We start from the raw sequence: 25,867 nt of genomic DNA, 5'->3' as shown, positions 1-25,867 counted from the left end.
CATTTTCTTCTTCTTGAAGAACACTAAACTGCATCCGGTCAGAGCCACACGGCAAAACTGTACATACGGATTAATAAGCACAACGTTAACAATGTGTTCATGAATAAAAACAGAGTCCGCGCTCATTTATTCGCTATATTACAACGAGAACAAATACTGTCCCACAACAGTCTTAACCGCCCGTCACCGCCCTTTCCGTTGCCGGTAACAGTTCTGACAGTAGATGGTCACGCTCCGTTTGTGGTCGACGGGGTTTGGCCCTTTTCCGTACTCGTGGTGCCACTGTACCCTCGGACCCTCCGGCCCCGGCGTGTTGACGCTGCATGTCGCACACCGCCCACATAGCCGGCAGATCCAGCGACCTGCCGGAACGGCCTTCATGCCGACACAAAAGCTGTGGTAGCCGCGGTCGCACCGGTCACAAAACATCATCTTCTCCTCGTTGTCTGTCGCCATGCACACATTGCACATCTTGCAGTCCATACACTGCCACCGGTACGATTTGATGGCCACCGCCATCTCGGGCAGGATGTCGAGGCATGTCACGTGACCCACCTTACCGCACTCGGAGCACGAGATGAGCTCCTCGCCTTCCTTGGTCGAGTCGGCATTGGCGCAGATCTTGCAGAAGTTGGGTCCCACTGGGGCGCTCGTGTCCATGTCCGACGCCGGCGAGCTTCCGCCACTCGAGCTGCTACAGGATGAGCCGTCAGAACCGGAGCTGTCTTCTGATTCGGATTGGCTTCCATCCGAGCCTGGGTGTGTGTAAACGGAGCCAATCTCCTGGGGCGGCCCGTAGACAACTGTGTTTATAGGCAAATACTTCAGTTCCTGTGATGTGTACACCCGGTAGTGGTCCTGGTACTGTCCTGGTATCAACGCAACGGGGTACCTCCGCCGGTTCGTGGGCATTACCTCGATTTTTGGTATCTTCCGGGACGGGTACTGGATGGTGAACGTCTGCAAGTCGAAGCACGAACGGCGTTCTTCCCGCCGTTCCTGGTTGAGATGCTGGTTGTACTCGGCGGTTGAGGCGACCGCCTTGCGGACAAAGTCAGCCATCTTGCACTTTTCGACGGACACTGCGGAGTAGCCACGGTGCTTCTCGACAGTATTCTGCTTGTCGCGCTCGCGGATGTAGTTGACGTACTCCTGGTACTTCTCCGGGTAGTCGCGCATGAAGAGGTCGACCACATCGTCTGCACGGAGGGCTGTCAACCCGAGGTCACACATGGTCATCGTGACAACACCGTGCTCCTTGAGAAACTCTTTCTCGTCGAATTCCACGGGTCGTCGGACTAGATCTGGGTGCTTCCGCTTGAACGACTTTACGTTCAGGAACTCGCACACCTGCAAAAAAGAGAGCAAAGCCAGCTTCATTTAGGACAACCACAAGATGCAGATGCAACTGAAAGTAGTCTCAGCGGTTTTTAATCTGCATGACAAATGCCTTTTTCTTTCAAGCTTCACATGAAGCGGAAAGAACGTCGGAGCTGAGTTGTGGGGCATCATCTTTGTTGAAAACGCTCATCAACACGACTACAAACAAAGCACAGAAATGGCTTCCCAACAGTTTCTAGGCTCAAGGAGGAATGGTAAGGGGAGAAATGAGCAAATATATTATTCCACATCTGCGCTTTCATTCCCATACAGACACTATGTCATTAAGTTAGATGGCAATAACGAAGGCAACCCCAGTGCACCAACAACACAGTTCCGCAGAGCAAAATTAAGAAAACCTGACAATTTTATGAAATTTGTGAAAACTAACTTTATATGCAAAATTAGAATGGTAACGTCACAGTGTCTTTTCTTCTTACACACAGCCCCAAACTGTGCCGAAATCACCTGTCAGAAGCGAACACTTATTTATCGCGAATTAAATTGGCAGCACACTAGTCTGAGAGCTATCTGTCAGCAGTGCATCACTAAAAAGCAACGTTCCATAAATACAGCCTTGCTGTTTGTTTAGTCAAAGACACTCAGTGCATTCAAGCTGACAATTACACTGTGCAGACAAAATTCTGAATACGCTCTTGACATATGTTACTCTGTAAGTGCAGACATCATGCAAGTTCGTTAAAAACATGACGGAAGCTCATTCAAAGCATGTGAGACATAAGAACCGAATTACACGTGGGCTTTGAGAGAGACCATAGCTGTGGGCCTCCACATTAATTTAGTCTGCCTGGAGCTCTTTAAAGTCCGCCAACATGGGACAGTAGGTGGGCGTTTTTCCATTTCACTTCCAGCGAACTGCATCTACCGTAACCTTAAGCTCAACAACTGAACGCCGCAGCCACTAAGCCGCCGCGGCGTGTCAGAACCTCGTTAAAGACAGTGGCCAGCTTTCAGGTGTAAGTCAAACAAACTGCTTAGTGCTTGTTAGGAAGCACCCATACAAGCCCGTAAGAATAGCTACATTATTTTATATTTATTCGCTTACTACCTCCCACATGCTGTTATATAAAAGGATGCAGTGATGAAAGCAAGTTCATTATTCTGTGTATTCAGTCTGTGTATTCTACAAGGCAGGCTTAGCTGGTCATAGCAGTCAAAGCTTCAAAACTGTGTCACTGTTCCGATTGATTCGAGTGTCACAAAGAGCACGAGTGCCGTAACTGCGCCTACACTTTCATGGACTAGTGTGGGCAGGGCACATGAGTCACGGCACTCTCTGAATACCAGTGTACTACACATAATTACCATTAAACTGAAGTTCGCATTTCGATGGAGGCGAAATGCCAGAGGCCCATATACTCTGCGATGTCAGTGCAAATTAAAGAACCCCAGGTGGTTGAAATTATCTCAAGCCCTCCAGTATGGTGTCCCTCATAGCCTGATGGAAAGTTAAACCCCATGAACCATGGTAAGACCTTTTGTGACTCCAAGCACATGCAACGGCCAATAGCCCGCTAGTTTTGCTCGTGTGGCCGCCACCCTGCCCGGCGCTATTCCAGCCTTATCTGCTGCCGCCAGCAAAATGGCCTGCAGTACACCACTAGCAATGCCATGGCACATGGTTTCCTTTTCCACAGTGTGCCTAGTAACTGTTTAAATTTCACATCTGGTCTTCGGTGTACCACGTGCAACCATGCACGAGAACAGAGAAGTGCTCGGGTACATGTCACTCGAGAAAGGCAGAAACCGGCCTCTTCGAACCAAAAACTGTGACCCATCAGTGTAATGTGAGCTAGATCGGCAAGGATCATTCGCGCAGCCGGCGTGAACAGCGTCATGTGGCGCTGTCACACACGCTGATTGCAAGAGCCGGTGCGCACCTGCTCCTGGAGCATGTAGGCGTCCCCGCAGTCGGGTGGCCAGTGGTACTCGAACAGTTTGTCCGCCGTGATGGTAGTCGGCGCCTCGGACGTCACCTCGTCGTCCGAAAAGCGCTTACGGCCGCTCTTGACGCTGCTGCCGCTGTTCTGCGAGTCGCAGTCCACCACGGTGGGCGCGAAGCTCACCACGGGCGTACGCTCGCGACCCTCGGCGTCGCCGCCCGGGTCGTCCGACTTGGACGACGAAGCCGGCGCGTCTCCCATCACCGCCTCCACCACCGACGACGACGGCGGCTCGCGCACCTCGTCGTCATCGTCAACGTCCCTGGTTGCCGCCGCCGACGGCGTGGCCGTGCCCGAAGAAGGCGGCGGCTCCAGGTTCCACGAGCTCCGCGTGTCCTCTTCGAAGACGGCGACGCCGTCCGCGGGCTTCTCCGGTAACGGCGACGGAGCCGTTGCAGCGGATGTTGCCGTTAGGCTTAGCTTGGGTACGTGTGGCTGCAGGAAGATGCCGGCCGCCGCGGCGGCTGACGCAGACGACGACGTCGTCGCGTTCTCCTCGTTCGAGCACTGCGAGTCGCCGTCGGCCGCAGCCGGCGTCTCGCTGTCGAAGACCGGTGTGGGCCAGGCTTCGCTACCGTCCGCAGACATTTCCTTTTTGCTTTAGCCCCACAAAAATAACGCTGAAACACTAGACAGCGACGACGTCGAACAAGCAAGAAAGTTTGTTTCGGCGTCGCCGCGGTGATGTCTACCGCCGTGAGGCAGCTACCGCAAAGACCTACTGCGTTAAAAAACCGCGAGGCAAGCGCATTCGCGTGCAAAGTTTCAAACTTTCTGGCTTGTTTAGTTTTGTACGTGCTCAAAATAACGTTTATATCTTCAACATAAACATTCTTTTTCATCCTCAACTGTACTGAACCAAGTATGACTCGCCTGACTGCTGTTGTAACAAAACAAATCAAGCTATGCTTCAATAATTTGTTCTAACTGAATCGGCAGATGAATAAAGTTTTTTGTCTAATCGGTCGGCCTGCACCTGCATATTTACTGTTTAGAAAAATAAATGGAAAAATACAACGGACAAACCGATCTGGAAAGCCGCAAGTAAAAGTCGCATCCGAATCCCGTACCATTGTAACGAGCGTGAAGAAGCGCACTGAACCTATTTCCCCGCGCAAGCTGGTCGTACCCTGTTTCGTGCAAACCGCGTGTGCAGAGTTCATCGAAAGCTCAAGGCAGGCGTGAAACGCCGTTCGCTAACGGGCAGACCAAGGTGAGTTATGGCCGCAGCTCTCTCGTAGCTGGCAGCACGACTGGCACCCAACGCAACCTGATGCGGCATACCAATTTTCGCTGTCAGCGCCCGAAGTGCCCAAAACCAAACGTGGTTCATCGAGTCAACGCTTCGCAACGTGGTATTGCCCGATTCTTCGATCAATACCCCAGCCTTGTCACATTTCTACGCGCCATGGAAGTGCTTAGCTGCGCGCAACAGTCCTTGTGAATCGGCTCGCGTCTAACTGGTCAAACCGAGGGCAAGCGCTTGTGCGGACCCAGCATGTTTCCAAAATGGGACTCCATGTGTTCTCTGTGAATGATAGTTGGTGCCTTCCATCGTAATGATTCTCAAAGCTACGCGCCTACTAGCACGAAAAGTCGAGGAGGAGCCAGGGAGAGGTTTTTCATTGCTCCAGGGTCCAATTTCAGGCCCCGAGAAATACGTAACTACGTGGTAATCCGGACGGATTGTCGGAACGAAATCATTTGACAATCGAAAGTTTGTACTCGTTGCAGTTTGTCACGGATTTGCGAGCAGATTGCACATGTGTTGCTGCACGAATGAGTGGGGACACATAGTTTATTCGGCTGTACTTTCGCATCTGCACGTGTTAATCACAGAATGCTGTCTAGCTGTTTTATTGTTGCTTGGTCTTTCGCAGCTATGGAAAATGACGTAAGAACTTGCGTATAGCGAGAACGCGTATGACGATAAGTTCGCGCGATACATACACCCGAACAACGAGACATTTGTAGTGCCTTTGTCAAAAAAGGCCTGTGGGGACTTTTCAAAATCGAAGTGGAGCCAGTCAGAAACCAATTTTAACCAGTCCATTCGTTACATCTGTGCGTTGGACAGTTCCACTTGCTTCATCTCTTTTTGTGACTGGAATGTGGAGAGCTCCAGTTTGTTTTCAACGTCATGTTTCTTTTCTGTGCATATGAGATCTCAACACACAAACTTTTTTATGTGTCACCTTTATAGACATGGGACTGCTGCAGGTTTGCGGTGAGATGCAGAAACTCGAAAAGGAGTGTAAAGGTTTGTATTGACAGAGCTGCTGGCTCTTGCGTTGGAAACTGCACATTTAAAAAGCATTTGGTAGTGTGTTTGGCCCGGTAGTGAATTTTTGTGGTTACACTCTTAGAGTTTAGAGGGCCCCGGTGGCAAAAAGTCATGCAACCGCATAGTTTTGGTTTCACTTTTACGAGTTGCACTCTAGACCAATGCGATGGCGACCCGGCCACACATTGACGAAAGAACTGAGTAGAATAGAGGTTTGCGCTGTTTCGGATGCTGATTGGTGCAGAAGTGGTCATTGCATTTTCTCACAAGAAAGCCATTCTGGCCTCGATGCGTTTTCTCGGTTCCTGTGGCATCTCTCCACATGTGGCGCCAAGATATCCGCACTTAACTCCGTAGGCAGCACGGCAGCACAGCCGTGCGTGTTGCTGCTGTGTTCTTGTGTGTGCAAATGTAAATAATGTAAATTTTTTTTTATATGGTTATTCCCACATACATGTCTTTAAATCTCTAATTATTTTGAAGGCATGCTTGGCTATTAAAATTAAAAGGCACAGCTAGCTAAGTGTAAATATGCACGGCTTTATGAACTTCGACCAGCCACGATTGCTTAACTTTTCCAGCGTGTTCTCTGGGTAAGCGGAATACCAGTCATAAGGGATTGCTAAGCTTTAACAGTATGAGACACATAAAAGAAAACGCCTGTGCACTTTTTTTAAAATGTGTACAAAAGCCTTCATCGTTGAAGGCATTGATTTTGCTGTGAATGCCCTCCAACGTGCGTGCTGATAGTCTGCTGCTTTGCTTGCCTGTGAGGCATTAGTAAATGAAAACCAGTTTTCTTCTTTTTTCACCTCTGCTTCATTCGCCGACACTTTCAAAAGTAGTCAGCTGCTTGGAGGTAGTTGCCGTCAACAAAACAGCGCAAGTCATCTGTGGATTTCAAGGACAAGCATGCTCAACTTCTAGTTATTTCCCAGAAGTTGAGCACACTTGTTCTTGAAATCCACAAATGGATGGAGCACATATGGCAGTTTACCAATACCCCTCAAGAGAAAAGTATACAACAGCTGTATCTTACCGGTACTCACCTATGGGGCAGAAATGTGGAGGCTAACAAAGAGGGTGCAGCTTCAGTTAAGGACAATGCAGCGAGCTGTGGAAAGAAAAATGATAGGTGTAACGTTAAGAGATCGGAAGAGGGTGGAGTGAGTGAGAGAACAAACGCAGGTTAATGACATCCTAGTCGAAATCAAGAGGAAGAAATGTGCTTGGGCAGGGCATGTAATGCGAAGGCAAGATATTCGCTGGTCGTTAAGGGTAACGGAGTGGATTCCAAGAGAAGGCAAGCGTAGCAGGGGGCGGCAGAAAGTTGGGTGGGCAGATGAGATTAAGAAGTTTGCGGGGATACGGTGGCCGCAACTGGCGAAGGACAGGGTTGACTGGAGAGACATGGGAAAGGCCTTTGTCCTGCAGTGGACGTAGTCAGGCTGATGATTATGATGATGTGTTCAACTGCTGTTGGCTAATGTGACTTGCTTGCATGCATAGTTTGTAATTGTGTGAAGGCACACAATTGGAGAGGAATGTCTAACAGGCAAGCGGCCTTTTGCTTCTTTGCAGATGGTGAGTAGCCGCCTGGCGAACCGCCTGGGCGTCGCCGGCGCTCCGAGGCGCCGGCCAGTGACGGATGCTCGTCAGATCCTCAACGCCCGGCGTGCCACAGCTGCCCCTGCCGCAGCACCTCGCCGCTTTGGCTTGGCTTCGCGCGGCATCGTCAAGACGGGCCGAGCAGCCAACCTCCGCCTCAACACCATGCGGAGCGACCTCATTGCAGGCGTGGGGGGTGGCGGCAACGGACCCCTCAGCAACCGCGTTGCTCCGTTTGGGCGCCGCGGACTAGTCACAGCCGCACAGACCTCGCCGAGGTTCCAGGCGAGGAACCTGAGACAGCCATTGCAGGTTTGTCCTCTTCTGTTATTTTACACTTTTTTAAGAAGGGGCCTTTAGAGATTGTGGTGTACATTAACCCTTTCAGGCGCTTTCTGCACAATTGCGTAAGTGTCAAACTTGCACCTTTTTCTGAGAAACTGGAGCACTTAGCAGTGATTTCAATATTTCAGTCAAATTGAGCACCCTTCTTGTTGCAGGTAAGTTGCTTTGTTGCATCATGTAGGGAATGCGGTAAATAATATTTCACAAAGAGTGAACTAGGCAGTTCTTTGTCCGCCATTTTTGTGCAGACAGATTTTGCCGCGAGTGAAAATATTGGTTGTTTTTGCTCAGTTTCGAGTGTAATGGAAATCTTCGAAACACAAAGTGATTCCACGATCCCTAGGGTGTTTCCCTGACACGCGAGAACATTTCGATGTTACTCTTTCTAACAAATCTGACACTGTGTACGGAATTCTCCACATCGTTGTAAAAACTTACCTGCTGGTTTTTCACGTTCGAAAACTAACAAATTCCCTTTCTTGACACCTGGATATACTACTTAGGTGAAAAAATAATAGATTTCAGTCAAAACAAAAAATGGCACCTGAAAGGGTTAAAGTGGAGTGAGACCTTGAAACTGGTTTTCGAAAGTTGGCTGCAGAGCAGTTGTAATAAATGCTGTGGCTATGAAATTTGCTAGCAGTCTTCTAAGTAGATGCATCTTGCAGTAGTGCTAAAAGCTGGATTGAAATTCTGTCTGGTATTTTTGTTTTGTTTTTTTCTACTAATGTACTTTTTTCCTTAGAACTTGGTTCTGGGCTAGTTGGTCACTTATTCTTTGAAAATTGGATGTAGCGCTGTTAGGAAGACCTTTCTAATAGTGCTACATCTAATTTTTCAAAGTACCTTCTTCTTAAAACTTATTGAATGCTGTGTGCTGAAATTTTGCATGAGCATAGAATCTATTCTACATAGCTGGTACCAAAAGTATGCGCATTGCACAAAAAATAGACTTATTAGGGTTTTTTTTTTCTCCGTACAATAAAACTGCGACTCGTCAATTGTTTTCTATGAAAATAAAAAATGGACTTGGGCTTTTGATTTTTTCACCAGTCATGTCAAAGGCATTGGTTGAACTCAGGAAAATTTTATTTGCTTACGCCTTATAGTTCCCAAGGAAAAAGTACTTTGAACTTCTAAAATTGCTGTTTCGAGAAAGATGTAGATAAGCATCTGAAGACTTGAACCTTTCAACTTGACAGCGCCACGGGAATAAAAAAAAGGATTAAAAAGGCCTTTCTGTTGTTTGCGAATCATCATCATCGTCATCATCAGCCTGACTGCGCCCACTGCAGGGCAAAGACCTCTCCCATGTCTCTCGAACTAACCCTGTCCTTCGCCAGTTGTGGCCACTGTATCCCCGCAAATTTCTTAATCTCATCCGCCCACCTAACTTTCTGCCGCCCCCTGCTACACTTGCCTTCTCTTGGAGTCCGCTCCGTTACCCTTAAGGACCAACGGTTATCTTGCCTTCGCATTACATGCCCTGCCCAAGCCCACTTCTTCCTCTCGATTTCGACTAGGATGTCATTAACCCGCGTTTGTTCCCTCACCGACTCTGCCCACTTCTGACCTCTTAATGTTACACGTGAAAAGCCAAGTGCAATATATTTTGTAAAAGCTAAAAACGTGCTCCATTAGAAGGTTTCACAGACCTAAAAATCTGTAACAAAGTGGGGTGAGAAAAATGCAAATAAACTTGTAAAAACTTCCACATTTCTGCGACCACCAAAAAGAATTAAAAAAAAAATCATCTCTAAAGTCACAAATACCAACGTGCAATTTATTTTCTAAAAGCTGATGAAATTCTCTTTCATTAAAGTCTCGCCCTACCTTGAAATCCGCTGTAACTCGGTACTATTAAGCTGCGAGAAATGTTCATGTCAAAAGTAGAAGTAATTTATTACCATTGAAATACCACACTGGCTGTTGATAATTAGTTCTATTTAGCAAAAGCCAGTGGTTTTGTCCTATGAAAATTCATGATCAAGTTTCAGGCAACTTTGCCACTTTTGTTGCCAAAACAGTTCAATCTATAGTGGTCTCTCATTAGTTTGAACTGCCATCTTATTCAAACTGACAGTTTTATCCTGACAACATCTAGCACTTCAAGCGAGGACTTGGTCTAAAACTGTTTCCTTTATTTTTACTCCAGTGCTAATGAAGCTGTACTGACTACTTTTGCTGAGTTCTTTCTTATTTCAGATATGTAATTCTTTTTCTTTTGTTCTGGAAATTACATAGTTAATTCGTTCATTGATTCATTATTTATTAATTTCCCATTCTCACGGGTGAAAGAAGCCCAGGTAAAAGCTGCATGCAAGCAGCTTGAGGAACCCTCGACCCCTTTGCAAGCAACAGCAGTGGAAGGCATACACACACATTATGCAACACTTTCACTGGGTGACAGATCATAATGGGTATAATAGAATGAAGGTAATTAATTTTGATCAGTCATTAATTACTGCCTTGGTGCTTTAAAGAGGGCTCAGTCAGGAATAATTATTAATTCAAAACTGGCCTCGGTGCCTTCGCAGCAGAGTGCCAGCTCCACGCAGCTGACAGATATAGTTTTAACGAGTAAAGAGTGCAGTGACCAAAGCAGTTTCTTTTTTTGTTTCATTTTTTTCCTTAGTAGTAACTTTACAGCTTTTAGAATATCAACATTGAAGGTGTGTGTATGAAGCATTGATAAACTTTACGAAATCATGAATTTTCAAAGCTTGATATAACAGATGTCTTTTGGACACTGCAGACAATGCACCTTCAGCTTCACTCAGCATGCAAAATTGGCAGACTCGGGAAGTAACAGCTGTCGAAGCCCTAAATGCCATTTTCTGAAAAATCGATTTTTGGGTCAGTTATTGGTCCCGGAGACCAGTGTCCCCACCCCCCTTAAGAACACTCCCAATAAGGGGTAAGCCTGGTCCTGAAAAAAAAAAAAAAAAAATTATTAATGAAGTCACAGTTAGGAAATCTTCAGGGAGTGTGTATTTTTGAGTGCCGATTCTAAATATGCCATTTAATTTCATGTAAAACAATTCCTTGAGCACTTGAGCAGTTTTTATGCATGTATTTTGTGAAGAGCTTTGAAAAAAATGTCTTGCGGGAAACTTGCTGAAATGTATGACACTGGGTTCTCTTCTCACCAAGGTATGCAATAAGGGCAAAATTGCCTTCCTGCCTATCATAGAACTTAAGTTATAGTGTTTTGAAGTTGTCGCTTCAGAAATGAGAAGAAAAGTGTGTAGTATTCCTGTCTCTGAAGTGGCAACTTCAGTACCCTATAACTCAAATTCTACGATAGCCAGGATGATAATTTTACCCTTATTGCATTCCTTGGTACCAAGAGAACCCAATGGCATACATTTCAGCGAGTTTCCCGCAGCAAATTTTCTCCAATACTCTTCGCAAATTACTTGCATAAAAATTACATGAGTGCTCAAGGAACTGTTTTACGTGAAATTAAATGACATATCTAGAATCAGCGCACAAAAATACATGTGCCCTGAAAATTTCACAACTGTGACTAGATTCATAAAATTTTTTTGTCAAGACCAGGCTCCCCCCTTAATTTGAAGTCTGCGCAATTTGAAACGCGTTTTTCTTTTTCCTTCAAATTCAAATTATCGAGGGTTGGCTCTAGTACGTCATCATTAATTGAAAGACTAGCACATAAAGCTAGGACAAAGACATAGAAGGAGACAGGACGAGTGCTAATCCCGTCTCCTTCTATGTCTTTGTCCTAGTTTTGTGCGCTAATCTTTCAATTAACGATGACACACCAACTAGCCCAACTTTCCGCCTTGATTGCATTGATTTCTAGTTCGTCCATTGTATGGGGGGGGGGGGGGAGGGGGGGGGGGGGGGGGGGGGGGCTGCCATGGTCTGGCACCAGGTTTGCATGTGTGTTCAAGTCGTGCTTTTCAGTTCCTGCTGCTTCCTTTGTTTATTTCCTTATTCCGTGTTTGACCGTGGTTCCGCAGGGTCTTGGCACCGGCCTGGTCAGCCAGAGGCGTGGTCTCATCAGCGGCAGTCGGCGTCTCGCAGCACTCCAGGTAGCCCCCCCCCCCCCTTCCCCTTTTTAACACTCTTCAAGAATGCTTTGTGCGTCTTCCCCGAGAGGCGCGGTGCCTCTTGCAGTTGCAATTTGTGTTTGCCCCTTTCGTTGCAGCAAGCGGCTCAGATGGACATCGATGAACGGGTGAGCTTGCTTTCCTTTTGCACTCTTCTTTTTTTTTTTTGAGAAACGTTGCTCTGCTCTCACTGAATTTTGTGAGGGCAGTGCCTCTTTAAAGGTGCACTGAAGAGGAATCTGAACTTGTCTTTTTGCCGCGGGAACTCGCTCTACACGTTCCGAGCTTTCTTAGAAACTGCGATTTACTGCCCTGTGTGGCCGATTTCCCCAATTAAATCGAATTAACTTCCGGCTCCCGCCTTTTATTTTTTAATTCTGCCTCGTACAGTGGGCGGAGTCGACCAACGCGTGGAGCGCCTTTCAGCCAGTCCCGTGGTGGCTTGCCGCTCTGCCATCAGCGGAGTAATACGTAGTGGTCCGTAGTAGCAAATAGTCCGCGCGTATTATTATTTCTTTGGGCTTATTTTGCGGCTATATTATCTGCGAATGAAACTATTTATTCATGGAAACCTAAAAAACAAAATAAAGCGAAAGCAAAGCCTCCATGGGACTGGGTGAAAGGCGCTCCACGCGTTGGTCGACTCTGCCCACCGTACGAGGCAGAATTAAAAAAAAAAAGGCGGGAGCCGGATGTTAATTCGTTTTAATTGAGGAAATCGGCCACACAGGGCAATAAGTTACTGTTTCTAAGAATGCTAGGAACGTGTAGACAGAGTTCCTGCGGCAAAAAGACATGTTCAGAATCCTGTTCAGTGCACCTTTAAGGGGGGAAGAGGTTCTTAAAAATAAATTTTTATTAATAAAGTCACCACTATGAAATCTTTGGGGAACATGCATTTTCGCGTGCTGATTCCAAATACGTAATTGAATTTTATGTACAACAGGTCCTTGTGCATGTATACAATATGTTAGGTAACTTTTCCAAGAGTTTGAAAGAAATTCTACAGCAGGAAACTTGTTAGATTGGTTTCTCTTGGCATCAAGCTATGCAATAAGGGTAAAATTATCATCCTGCCTGTTATAGAAGGTGAGTCTTACTAGTATTTTGAAATCATCAGTTTCTTCCCACCTGTGAAGTGGCAAATTCAAAACCCTCTAACTCAACTTGTATGATAGGTAGAATGATAATTTTGCCCTTATGCCCTTAGTGTGATGTCAAGACAAGCCAATGGCATGTGTCCTAGCAAGTTTCCTGCTTCAAAATTTATTGAAAGCTCTCGGCAAAAAGTTACATAGCGTATTATTTAAGTGCACACGGATTTTTTCATATAAAATTAAATTACATTTTGGGAATCGGCACACAAAAATACATGTTTCTTGAAGATTCCATTATTGTGACTTCATTAACAACATTTTGTTTCTATGACCAGCTTCCCCCCTTAACGTATTTGCGGCATAGTTGTGGTGTTTGCAAGATGGTTGAAATAGCAGCGAGGCAGTTGACAGCTGTCCGAAGTTGCGCTCTCTCTCTATTGTCATGACTGTTGTTAACTCGGTTACGTCTGCACCAGAACAGGGGCCTCCCACATCAGCCTCCAGTTGTCCCTTATCCCTGCTAAATTCCTAATTCTGTCAGACGTCCTAACTAGCATAGAAAGACATGGAGAAGACGGTAAGGATAGGACACACGCGGGACACATGAACTCTCTTGTCCATGTCTTTTTCCGCTAGTTAAAGGGGCTGCGAAACACTGCCTGGGGGAATACCGGCTACACTTCAGGTGGGTTGTTTATGTCACACAGATGCTGACTTAAAAAGAATTACAGGAATCGATGCACAGGAACGGGAGTTATTCAGTGAAGAAATTTCAAAATACAAGCAAACAAAACGCTGCCCTCAACTCGATTTTGGCGGGGCTTCCCACTCCTATTTCGCTCTCCCAATGACAGCACCTGGCGCAACCAATCAAAGCAGCCTGCCAGAGCACGTCGCGGAAGTTTGTACTCCATGGTTGCCTGCTCTCTGTAACTCGTTCTTGCTGAGACTGGCAGCGTCGTTTCCATGCCAGAGCGCCCCTGGTGGTGTATTTTTATTTTACTTGCTTTGCAGGGCTCTTATCTAAGACAAACAAGTTGTTTTTGTTGACCTAATATAAAACGCAGACAGGTGACAAAATGTGTCCCTATTTATTCACACAATTTGCAGTATATTTACTGTTTGTCCAACCATCAAGCTCGCGCCAGGTGATGTCATATCCGCTGCTAAAAACCCGCCACAGTGTGGCGACACCATCAGAGCCATGAAGTTGTTTTTGGGAGGACATTAAAATATTAAAAAACGGAATTTACGCGGTATTACCGACGCTAATAGCACCATTATAACTCACTGTATGCAATCAACAGGCAAAACAGTTAACTAAGATTGTGTTTCGGGGCCCCTTTAAGATGTCTGAAATCAATAGCCGACTATGGTTGGATAACTCAAGAACAAAGTGGCAAGTACCCCTCAAAGCAGTCAATGGCATCAAGGGATTTTTGTGACGTCATGGTTAATTCGTGGTTAATACCCCATCACTGTCAGAGTGTTTGAGGTTAATCCAGAGATCTCCACGACGAGATCCCTTCCTTTCTCATTCTACCCACTCGAAACTTTTTCGCCACGGTGAATTTCTGCCCGCCTTTCTTCTTCGTCATTGCCATCCTTATTATTATTTTATTATTATATTTGCACGGGTTGTCTGACGATGCAGATCCCGCAGGCCCGCAACAAGAGAATCCAGGTCAATCCAAACGGCATCTCGGTCACCACGGCCAACCCGTTCATGTCGGTGAGTAGTTGAGTGTGAGTTTGGCTATGGTGCTGCCTCTGGTGAGCACTGAGAAAGGAACTGGTAGACATCACCGACTGTGCCGAAGACGCATTCCAGCGACAGCGGAAAAGGTGCTAAAGTGTGGCAGCTTATTTGAAGTAGATTGTTTATGCACAGCAGCGTTGCCAGATTGGAAAGTGGCGGCGATACCAGAACCTCGTAAATTTTTCACCGGATTTCACCAGAAACTAAAATTACATTTAAAAAAAAACAAAAGTCAGCCTTCTTGGAACACTCATTTTATTAATAACATAGAATCATTTCGTTTAGCCTTTAATCATCACTTTTAGCGTCATAGACGTCTGAACGGAACCTGCGTAGCATACCGTCTCTGATGACGTTGTGCGAATCCGTACAATTATAGTACAGTCGAACCTCGTTATAACAAACACGGATACAACGAATTATCGGATATAACGAAGTGAAAGAAAAGTTTGGTTGGACATGCTTTATTCCTATGGGAGTTCTATCTGTATAACGAAACGAAAAATTCAAAATTTGACACTGTATCGGTTATAACGAAGCAGCTTTTGTATTCGCGGGGCTCAAAATGCGCAAACAAGTAGGAAAAATCTCAAAACACGCTAAATTTTGATCTTTTGAAGCGCGCGCACCTAAAATGTGTTTGAATCACCCGCGCTTCTGCACGCGACGCCATCTAGGGAGAGCGAATGAATCTAGCATCAACGGCTGCCTAGCACGTGACTGGCACGTGATCGAACCAACGCCCGCTCCCCAGCCACCCCCGCCATCGCAATTTCCGACCCGCGCGCACTATCTCTGCAGTTCAATCTGTAGACGCCGTCACGGAACGCGTCTTAACAAACAGCAGTTTCCCTTGAAACGAAGATAAAGATATTCAGGGCAGTTGACAGCGGGCGCAAGGAAAAGTCATTGCCACGGACTTCGGTGTTGCGCCTAGCACTCTTATCTATCCAGATAAGATGGTTATCTTGAGCGCAAGGCAAAGATTGCAAACGCCCACTCTGCAGGCGCTGTGAAGAATGACAGCAAGACAGGATGTTGAAGATGCCTTGTTTGCATGGTTCAAGGACGTTATAGCGCGTAACCTGCCTGTGTCTGGTGCCGTCCTTCAAATGAAGGCGAGAAGTCTCACTTCCGTCAGAGGCCACAATGACTTTCATGCAAGCAGTGGCTGGCTGCAGCGATTTAATGACCGCCATCGGATTGTTTGCCACGTCTTGTCTGGCGAAGAAGCAGCCGTTGGCGCCGACAACTACGAGAAGTAGGCAGAAAGCTTCCGCATGCAACTGGGAGGCAAGCGGACAATTTTGGCGAGACGACATGGCGTCAGCTGGTGGTTCCGAACGTTACATTCGAGGAATTCATCTGTGCAGATGACAACTTGGCTGTGACGCCCGAACTGACCGATCAGGAAATTGCTGATCAGGTGGTTTCTGCAGATGATGCTAGAAACAGCGATGCATGTGAAGATGGCGAAGTGCGAGCTCTCAGCAGCACGGAGGCCGCTGACATGGCCAGGAAGTTGAGGGGGTACCTCGAGAACCTACCTGTGGCCAAATCAGCTGACATCGGGAAAGCGCTGCTCTGTGTTGATTTCGTCGAGAAATATAACCTGTCAAATAGTGTGAAGTGCCGCCAAATGGAGATTACGTCGTTTTTTAAATAAATCAGTTTTTGCACCTGGCCATGCATCCCGATTTGTGAGTTCGTTTTTGCTTTCCAGTACGAAATGTAAGGCGAGGTTTCATATGCTTATACCATGCGTTAAATTCAAAAATAGTGCATTTTTTCAACCCTGTGCTGTCCTAAGATGGACAGCACAGGGTTGAAAAAATGCACTCTTTACCTGGGCTTATTAGCGACCTTTTCTGCGGGAATTTGAGTGCATACTTTTATAACGAATATTGGATATAACGAACGAATTTCCGCGCAAAATGCGACTTCGTTATAACGAGGTTGGACTGTACAATGGCATCCAAAGTTTTCAGTGACATCTTGTTCCGGTACTTCGTCTTCACACACGTGACTTGGCTGAAGACCTGCTCTACCACCGCATTTGACACTGGGCTCGAAAGACAGGCCAGTGCATACAATGCCAGTTCTTTGTAGGGTTTTTCAAACAGGGCGTTCTCATGGCAGGCGACGGAACCTCGCCAGCCACACCGATTGATTCGCACAAAAGCGCCCCATCCTAGGAAACGATGAAATAAGTGAAAATGTCAGCAAATTCCTGGAGCTCTTGGGCAGTTTGCTGAAAGCGCAGCAGACTGAGGCTGCCATACTCAGGCGGCGGCAGTGGGCTACCCACGCGCCTTTTTGGCTCGTGAAACCTGCACCTTCTGCGGACGAGCAGTGCCGGTAGTTGGTTGTCTCGGCAGAGTGGTTTTCCCCAGATATCACCAGTTTTTGTCTGGTGTAGTAGTTCGCCTACTTTGACACCAGGAGGTCTAAAATTTCACCAAATTTTTGAAATCTGGTGGCGAATTTCACCAGATGGCAACGCTGATGCACAGCCGTGCTACTATGTCACTCTGTCACTCTACCAAATAGTTCGGCCACGCGACGGTGTGCTTGGCCTCATGGCACTATGCTCCCTCCCTGGTACCTTCACATCGGCACTGGAGAAGCCGGCATAATCTAATACCCCTGTCAAGCGTGCAGAATAAAGTGCACTTACGAAAAGTGTGACTTGCTGAAAGTGCACTCTGGCACAGCTAAACGGAGTAACGCAAATGCACTTGCCAAAGTGCACACTCATGTCAGAGTGCGCTCGCAGAACGCACTTTGAGGGCTGAGTGCGTAGCCTCGCCAGCAGCGACTTCAAAGGCACAATATGCATAGTGCATAAAAAGTACTTACAACTTTATTTTACATGCCATTACATTGTTTTTAGAAAAAATTTGTTCGTTACAGCTACAGGCAAAGCAACAAAAAGGAACGAGATCCAATGCAACTTCGCTGCCCACTGCCATCTTGTTTGTTTCCGCAATTCTGGATAGTCTTGGCTCATCTTGGCTTTTCTTCAATTTCTATTTTTTCTTTCCTTCGTTAAAAACTGTTGAACCTTGTTTTATTTGTGCTATCACGTTAAGCAATCAATTATTATGAGCCCTTTTTCTTTTCCATCGACCTCTTCAGAAATTCCGCTCATTTTCTGATGCCATTCTTTTTTACTACGAGTGCACTTTGCTTTCCCGTTTAGCACTGCGTAGCCCAAAGTGTCACTCGGAATGCCGAAGCGCACTCCCCGTAAGTGCACTTATCTTGCGCGCTTGACAGGGGTATAAGGAAGCTTCTTGTTATTAAATGTGCTTTACAAATTCACTGTAATGAAGAAAACTTTTTTTTTCTTGACTTCCAGCACTGAAAGTTGTTAGTTGTGTTGGAGGTGTTCCTTAAATAATGAGTATTGAGAATGCGCTATGTTTTGAGACGGAACTAATAACTGCAAGCGGGGACTACGTTTCTCTGCCTAGACGAAGAGAGGGAGTGTTTCAGCCCCATAGCTTCCGCTCTGTTGCCAGAAAAAGTTGTCGCGGAGTATAACGCTTGCGCCATGCGTGCCTCTGAGCTCAGAAAATGGCACGTTCACCACCGCACAGCAGGCTGTCACTGTATGTCGCGGTACACAGGATGGCAACCATCAGCTAGTTTTTTTTTTTTCTGTTTTTCCCCCTCCCCTCTGGTGCGTGAAAAGCGTCGACAGGCCCTGCTGCAGGGGCGGCGCGGTGAGTCCCCGATGCTGGACAACGACGATGACGACGACCTCGAGCGGTTGACACTGGACGACGTCCTGGGGAGGTCGGCTGCCGGGGCCCCCGCCGCCGCTCGCCTGTACCGCTCCAGCACTTCCGGACTGGGCAGGTCGCCGCGGGCCTCCGTAAGTCCGGCGCCTTTAAGAGCTCCGTGCCTGGCTGCCGTCAGAGTGTGCAGTGGCTGTGCATTTATTGTTGGAACAAGAAAATGCACTGCAGGACCCGCCGCGGTGGCTGAGTGGTTGCGGCGCTCGACCGCTGGCCCGAAAGACGCGGGTTCGATCCCGGCCGCGGCGGCCGAATTTTGATGGAGGCGAAATTCTAGAGGCCCGTGTGCTGTGCGATGTCAGTGCACGTTAAAGAACCCCAGGTGGTCGAAATTTCCGGAGACCTTCACTACGGCGTCCCTCATAGCCTAAGTTGCTTCGGGACGTTAAACCCCAATAAACCAAACCAAAATGCACTGCAGGGGTTGACACAACCCCACCGCCCCCTCTTTCTTTTGCCAGGTTTGCATTCTCTCCCGGGCATCAGTGCGTGCTTGCACGTGTTTTGTTTTACGGTTGACGCTGGATCTTATGTATAGTGCGCTTGATTTGTAAATGATGAGCATGGTTTTATTTGGTGGTTTGTGGTCTTCGCCAAGATGTTTTACCAAATGCGCCAGCGGAGTTTTGGTTCTAGCATAGTCCTTCAATGCTTTTATGGTCATGAAACTTCTCCGTAACGCTATGGGAGAGCTTCATATGTTGACCGCGCCTTCCACGAGGTGGCGCTAAGAGTCGTGTGGGGGCAACGACGCGAGGAAGCGAGCGTCTCTACGGCCGCGAGTCTACGGGCGGAATGGGATGCCGGCCGTGCGGCAGCAACTATTTTCTTTTTTCACTTTGCCTTCGTTTGCAAAATAAGTTCAGTGCACGTGACGTGCAAGCCTGCGATGCTGAATACTTGCTGCGTGGCGGGTTGCCGCTCCGGCTACGTAGGTACGCAGGAAAAGGCCTTGCTGTTCTGTGTGCCGAGCGACGCCGAGCAGCGTAAAATATGGAAGCGCAAGATACCCCGACTAGAAAGCGGCGGATTTATATTCGACTCCAAGCATGTCCGTGTCTGCGAGAGGCATTTTGCCCCACGGATTCGGTCTCACGAGTTTGTGATCAACAAAGAAGCAGTGTCGCTGCAATGCGAAAAACCGAAACTCAGGCCCGGCATCGTCTCACGGATGTTCGAAGGCCTACCAGCATACTTGGGCACGAATCTGTGACGATGTTGCATTTCAGACAGCTGTACTCTTCAATGTGCTGATGGCTCTTGGTGCGAAAGCACTACTTCATGGGGTCAAACCCAACCAAGGACGCGGGTTCGGTCCCGGCCACGGCGGCTGAATTTCGATGAATGCGAAATTCTACAGGCCCGTGTACTGTGCGATGTCAGTGCACATTAAAGAACCCCAGGTGGTCGAAATTTCGGGAGACCTTCACTACGGCGTCCCTCATAGCCCGAGTCGCTTTGGGACGTTAAACCCCAATAAACCAAACCAACCAAAAATCTTGTGGCATCCCTGAATTTAAGGGAGCAGATGTAAAATAAATATTGCCGCGACTGGAAATTTCGAACCCCCGGAGGCGCGAACGGATCAGCTTCGCTGGCCACTGCACGAGAGCACTGTGCTATCGCAGCAGCCGATCACGCCTCGTGTTGTTGTTGTTGCTGTTACCTCAAAAACGATGGCACATAACCCACAGTGGGAGATTGGCCAGGGTTAGGTGCAGACCGAAACAGGAAAAAACTAAACTGCAACACACTCTCGCGCTGCGCGCATTGTACACTGTCGTCTTCATCAACGTCCACCTTCGGAACGAACACATCAGACCAGCTTAACCTCGATCAGAGCTTAACTTCCCTCTAATATCGTTGCCAGACGTGCAAACGACCCAGCAAAGCAAAAACATGAGTCAAACAGGCTAAACACATGCGTTCGCACGTCTGCTCGGTTTGACCACGTTGAACCTCCAAGCGCTTTTTGTTTTTTGTACATGTGTCTCCGTGATTTATATCATTGCTCATTTGTAGTTTATTGCATGGCCACTCACAGCTTGTCTCTTATTTTGGTAGCGCGAAGCCAGCACATGAGCAATGAACAACAAAAATTCACAATTTCCTTGCACTCGTCCGCGCCTCCGTAGTCACAGTGTGACAAAGTGTAACTAAATGGCTCATGTAGCAAGAGTCTTCAGCACCTTGCTTTGCCGCCTCCGAAAGTATCAGCAAAACTACCGGTGCATTCGTCATGTGATCGCTTTTGTAGCGCGCACTACAGTTCTTAAAATGCCACCACAACGTCTTGTTTTCAGCATTATTGAGACTGCAGTATTTCTCACAAGGTAAGCGCCAGCCTCAAGCAGCCTTGTGCACTTAGATGAATGCGAGGACTCGGCCGAGACAGGCGCAACCCAGACACATACAGATATGTTACTGATCGCTACGCTAGATCTTCCAGAATGACGTTGTAGGCAAGTTCCGGTAAACATGAATGCGAAGGCTGGACCCATGTACAGAAATCGCTTTTTTGTAAAAAGCAACGAGAGAAAGTAAGTGCGTTAATTGTTTGCCAGAAAACAGCCGCTAACAAGGTTTACTAGCGGCCGTCGTCGATCGCACAGGGTTTTTAGTGTTTCGATGTTGCAGCCAAGCTTTCAGGTGATAACCAGCAAAGTAGCGTCCATCTTAAGCTCAAGTACCGATCCCCAAAAAGCACAACCACCAAGCGAGTATGAGCCTGTTGGCCGTGAGACAGCCGCTGCAAGCAGGGCCCGCGCAGTGACTCGTGCCCCCTCGCCGACCGCCGCGCCGCTAGCGGCGCGCGCTGTCCCTATATGAAATTTTGGCCGCAGTTTCGTGACCAGAAAAAAAACATTGAAGGACTATGGTTCTAGTGATGTCAAGGAAGGCCACGCCCCCTTTTCACCTATAGAACCCACTCACTGCTCCCTGGAAAATAAGAAAAATGTAAAAGAAGGAACTCTAGGCTCTGCTTTAAAAGGACAAGACCAGAACTCGGAACAAGTATAATGAGCAGCACATCCCATATCTACCTCCACTCATGTCCTCACGTGATAGCTTTCTCTAGTGGCCCAGCAGCCATGCTGCTTACCTTGAAAGGCCCCAGAAGGTGCAGTGTGTTATCTACACAGCTGAATATCAGAAGAATGGTAGCTAAGAATGTGTGCAACGTTTTCTATATTTCAATTTTTTTGAAATCAACTTCTGGCTCGGTGCAGTGGCTTATTTTTGTTTCATTTATATTCTTTCAATGCAAAAGCACCACTGCATGAGGTCAAACCAGCTCTCCGGTTTGTGTGAAGCTTGACCCTCAAGGGTGACCTGCAGCAAACCATATCTAAATAAATAAAATAAAAATTGCCGTGACTGGGATTCGAACCCGTGGCGGTGCGAACAGATTGTGGCCGATTGTGACCACTGCCGATTGCGGCCACGATCGGCAACAATGCCGATCATGGCCACTGCACGAGAGCACTAGGCTGTCATTGCAGCCAATCACGCCTCATGTTAAACTGCAACACACTCTCATTCTGTGCATTGCACATCGTCTTCTTCATCAACTGATACCACTATAAAACTAATATTCGCACCTGTGTTTATGTCAGTCTTTCTTGTCTGTGTTCCGACTGCGCTGTTGTTGTCAAGATGTGTAACCAACAAGCCAGCCACGATATATTAAGTAACATTTGCGCTTTGAGGTATGTGGCGGTTGTGACAGAGTGAAGTGTGCTGCATGTGTTGCCGTGTGCTATGCTGTGGCAGAAACGCAGAACTAGAGCAATAATACACATTGGCAACATTGCAGCAGAAACACAGCACTGGCGCATAGGCTGCCGGCGTACATTGTAGAAATAATTGTTATTTTAAAACTCAAAATTGGTCATTTTTTCGCTGTAGGAAGTAAGGGATGGTTCTTATAATAGCTCTGGGTTACAGTGCAACAGAGGGAAGGATTTTAAGTGTAGGGCAGAGGCCCGATAAATGGGCTTGCTGGACAAACTCCCGCAGAGCATCCGGCATTCGCTTTTGCCATGTGCCATGCTCCTACACTTTGCGGGATTTTTTTTTTTCTTGGTGCTTGCCTCGTGCAAATGGCTTCTGCCAGCAACACGAAGCTCTCCTCAATTCCGGATGCACAAAGATCTTTCTCCCCTTGTTCTCTGCTGTTTGCCGCAGACATCACTGAGCCGGATTCAGCACCGGCTGGACGGCAGGGGCCTGGACACACCTCCGCACCGGTCTCCGTCCGAACCACTGCAGGGGGTCTCGGTGCTCGTGAGCAACCTTCACCCACAGGTCACCGAGAGCGACGTCCGGGTGCGTTGTAGTGGCAGTGGGCTTGTCCTTGTGCCTCTTGGCGTGTTGGCACGGCAGGAGCTTTGCTGTCAGCTTACTTGCACTGCTCGGTTGAATTCTTTGCCAGCCCCAATGGACCTTGTGTGAAATTCCGTTTTCAAGCATTGCCGCAAGTCCCACTTGACCCAAACAACATGGCCGACAATCTGATGCGAGTGATCGCAGTGCAAACAGTGGATGGTTTTAAGGTGAAAGCCTTTAATGCCTCATCGTTGGGGACAGAAGGTTGTCAGCAGAGGTGTCACGCTTTTTTTAGTCAGACCAGAAAAAAAATCTCTATGCACGGTGGGTTTCGAACCACCATCCTTCCGTTCCTCAGCCGAGCGTGCTAATGGCTGCGCTACTTCCTGCCAACGCATACGTAGTTCTCCTTGTCTAGGACGCCGGAGAGTGTTTGCAGAAAGGCGCCGAATCAGACGGATGCCTCCCAAGCGCCCTCCAGTGTCTCCAGCATTTAAGATTCGCAAACAGTTGTGTACTTAATTAGCATCTTAACCACGCATCACTGACACTAGCAGCCGCACTGCGCTAAAGGCTTTCGCCTCACCGCACTTTAGGTCAACAAAGTGCCCCCCTGAATTTTTTTTGTGTGGTCATTCCACAACGGGCTTAATACTTCCCGTCCACATCCATCGCGTTTGTCGTTGCCTTGTCACCTCTCTTAGCGCCAGCTATTTCATCTCGTTCTGGTCAGCCGTGATGTGTGGAAAAGCTTGCTTGCGGAACTTTGCATGAGGTGTGTTAGGTTGCCACTTCGATAAGTAACACCATTTTGATGATCGTTGACTCGGGAGAACATCACGGCGAGCGCTCGGGATTAGGGCATGCGAAGGATCACTGCCGTCACTGCGTGCTACTCAGTCAGCCTGCATGAAGCTGTCGTGTGCAAGAGCTTCAGAAGTGTAGTCAAGCACGCTTCCACACGGTACCACCATTGGTTGTCTTGAGAAGACAGCAGCGTAACGGATAGTAAACGGGGCTTTACAATAAACACTACAGTGGCACCATCTTTTGACGAATGTAGTAACAGCTGGGCATCTGATTTATGACCTTAGCAGTTTCGTTTTTGTTCACTCGTTTTTGCCTCACCGAAAGCTCGGAGGACTATACATCTTAAAAATGGCGTAACAGCCGGTGTGCAGATGAAGGAAAAAATGGAGGACTTCAGTTGCGACTTTCTTAGCCACACAGCCATTTTTTTTTTCTCCAGAAAAACACTGGTAATGTTTTTGAATGGTAATCCATCGTGTAAAGGACTGTAGGCACCTGATTTTATTGCGCGTGTTCCTCTGTCAAATGATGCATTAGACATTAGAATACATGGATTATTGGGTGGTATTTGCTTACAAGTGCTAAATAATTTATAAATGCTATAGCAAACTTCCCAGAATCATAAACAGTTTAGAAGGAACAATGAGAGATAGATTTATAATTGAATTTCTTCTCTTATGCTGTTTCGGTTTCATAGACCGAACGACGACTGTGATGTCAAGTGGATGTCTTGGTCACGTGATCCACTAGAGAAACTAATATAATCGCTGATGTGTAGTTTTAATTCACTACTACATTTAATCTAGCCTCTTCAAAGACCTGGAATTGCAAAAAATGACCTGTCAGCAATTATATAGCCAATTTTTTATGCATCACGTGACCTAAACACCAATTATGCGTCGCAGCCATCGTTCGACTAATGAAACCACAACCGAAATAGCGTCAAGAAGGAATTCAATTATAAATTATTTAGCGGTTGTACGCAAATACCACAGGGTGCTCCATGTATACGAAAGTCTTGACACATCATTTGAAAGAAGAAAACACGCAAGCAAAAATTTGGTGTCTTAAGTGCAGCTCTTTGTTTCCCTTTGGTGTTGAATCTGTTTGGTCTGCACGTGTTCTTTTTCTTGCCCAGGATCTGTTCCAAGACATTGGTCCCATGCACGATGCTCGTATGGTGGGCGTGTCAACAGCCTTGGCTACCTTCCACCGGCATGCCGATGCCATGAAGGCCTACAAGACCTACCATGGACGCTTGCTCGATGGTAGGCAAGGGAACCGTGCTCTGTGGAGGAAAACCGCTTCTCAATTGGCTGTGTAAACTTTCGTTCAACAGCAGGGTCACTTCATGCACAAGGCTTTTCAACCGGACCTTGAGGTGACGGGCTGGGGCATTAGAGTTTAAGGCCATGCAGAGTAGGACTGAAACCGATTAGGAATGGTGTGGCTACAAAGTGCTTTCATCACTTGTCTGTACATCTGTGATTGCAAAGTCAAGGAGTTGTCTTAAAAAGAAATTTTATGAAGTCACAAGTATGAAATCTTCAGGGAACATATGTATTTTTGTGTGCCAATTCTGAATATGTCATTTAAGTTCATGTAAAACAATCCATTGAGCACTTATTTAAATGCAGAAGAATGCCCCGTAATATTTTTCACCATACCTGTACCTTGTGTCACGAGTAGTTTAGTTAACCATTTATGCTATTGAAGCTTTAAATGGTAAAAGATACTTGTGCTATTTTAAATTGCATTTTGAAAGCAGTAGAATTTTCACTTGCTTGCTGGTTGTGAATCAGCTGCAAATTGAGTAGAGCCGTGTTATGAAAATGACATCTCTTTGCTTGGAAGTATGCTGTAGCAACGTCTCTAGCTTAAGTTTTGCAGTTATTTCATCCATACTTTTTGTTTGCCCAGGTCAGCCAATGAACCTGACTGTTCTGACGCTCGACCAGTTGCAATCCAACCTAAGGTGATGGGCTGGGCCCAGAAGCAAACATCATCAGAGGACACAAACTGCAAGACCAGGTTCCCCTCAGTTGCCGACGGCATTTCGTTTGTTTCATTGCGTTTTTACCTTACCCCTCCCCCCCAGGTTTTGTTAAAAAGCACATGTAACAGAATTCTCTGTCCCTCCCCTTCCACAAGTGTTCGCCTGTTCTTTCGTACTCGTTGCCAGACCAACTTTGCCCACTCTGGTTGATACTTCAGACATCATCGCAACGTGCTTCTCGACAAGGACTGATATGTGCGCGAAGGGTAACTTGCGGAAATAAAGGCACGTATTAGCACGAATGAGTCTCTTGTTTTTTGTGAAGTGCATCCTGTAACGAGGTAAGGTAAACGTGAAGCGGACGCTACAGCCACCGAACTTGGCGTGATGTATGCAGGTGAGCGCTTTGTCGCCCG

At 47.1% G+C, this 25,867-nt stretch overlaps 2 protein-coding genes across 4 annotated transcripts; one reads left to right on the top strand and one right to left on the bottom strand.

The window, feature by feature from the left end:
- Positions 1-96: 96 nt before the first annotated feature.
- On the bottom strand, positions 97-4,046 carry LOC149347392 (PHD finger protein 10-like). The gene is made up of 2 exons (XM_089587042.1): positions 3,282-4,046; positions 97-1,350 (listed from the first exon to the last, which is right to left on the bottom strand). The coding sequence occupies exons 1-2, from the start codon at positions 3,930-3,932 to the stop codon at positions 184-186; spliced, it is 1,818 nt and encodes a 605-aa protein (XP_089443168.1). The 5' UTR covers positions 3,933-4,046; the 3' UTR covers positions 97-183.
- LOC149347391 (uncharacterized) lies at positions 3,642-25,753 on the top strand. 3 transcript variants are annotated; one of them, XM_089587045.1, is made up of 9 exons: positions 3,642-3,769; positions 7,210-7,548; positions 11,568-11,639; positions 11,756-11,785; positions 14,418-14,486; positions 18,211-18,393; positions 22,505-22,645; positions 24,594-24,723; positions 25,376-25,753. In XM_089587045.1, the coding sequence occupies exons 1-9, from the start codon at positions 3,746-3,748 to the stop codon at positions 25,432-25,434; spliced, it is 1,047 nt and encodes a 348-aa protein (XP_089443171.1). In that variant the 5' UTR covers positions 3,642-3,745; the 3' UTR covers positions 25,435-25,753. The 3 variants fall into 3 exon arrangements, with proteins under 3 accessions (XP_089443171.1, XP_089443170.1, XP_089443172.1); XM_089587044.1 differs by having other exon boundaries at positions 3,647-3,769; positions 14,409-14,486; XM_089587046.1 differs by lacking the exon at positions 3,642-3,769 and adding an exon at positions 4,386-4,557 and having other exon boundaries at positions 14,409-14,486.
- The last annotated feature ends 114 nt before the right edge of the window (positions 25,754-25,867 follow it).

Source organism: Amblyomma mixtum, chromosome 4 (genome assembly GCF_055824585.1).
Source record: "Amblyomma mixtum isolate Tamu chromosome 4, ASM5582458v1, whole genome shotgun sequence".
Classification (NCBI taxonomy): domain Eukaryota; kingdom Metazoa; phylum Arthropoda; class Arachnida; order Ixodida; family Ixodidae; genus Amblyomma; species Amblyomma mixtum.
Note: the sequence above shows the minus strand (reverse complement) of the source record. Positions and strands in the feature narration are given on the sequence as shown.

Coding starts and splice junctions, on each gene's coding strand:
- LOC149347391 (XM_089587044.1), top strand. CDS start 3,746: ATGTTGCCGTTAGGCTTAGCTTGG. Junction 11,786..14,408: donor AGATGGACATCGATGAACGG/GTGAGCTTGCTT, acceptor CTGACGATGCAG/ATCCCGCAGGCCCGCAACAA. Junction 18,394..22,504: donor GCAGGTCGCCGCGGGCCTCC/GTAAGTCCGGCG, acceptor TGTTTGCCGCAG/ACATCACTGAGCCGGATTCA.
- LOC149347392 (XM_089587042.1), bottom strand. CDS start 3,932: ATGTCTGCGGACGGTAGCGAAGCCTGGCCCACACCGGTCTTCGACAGC. Junction 1,351..3,281: donor CCTACATGCTCCAGGAGCAG/GTGCGCACCGGC, acceptor TCTTTTTTGCAG/GTGTGCGAGTTCCTGAACGT.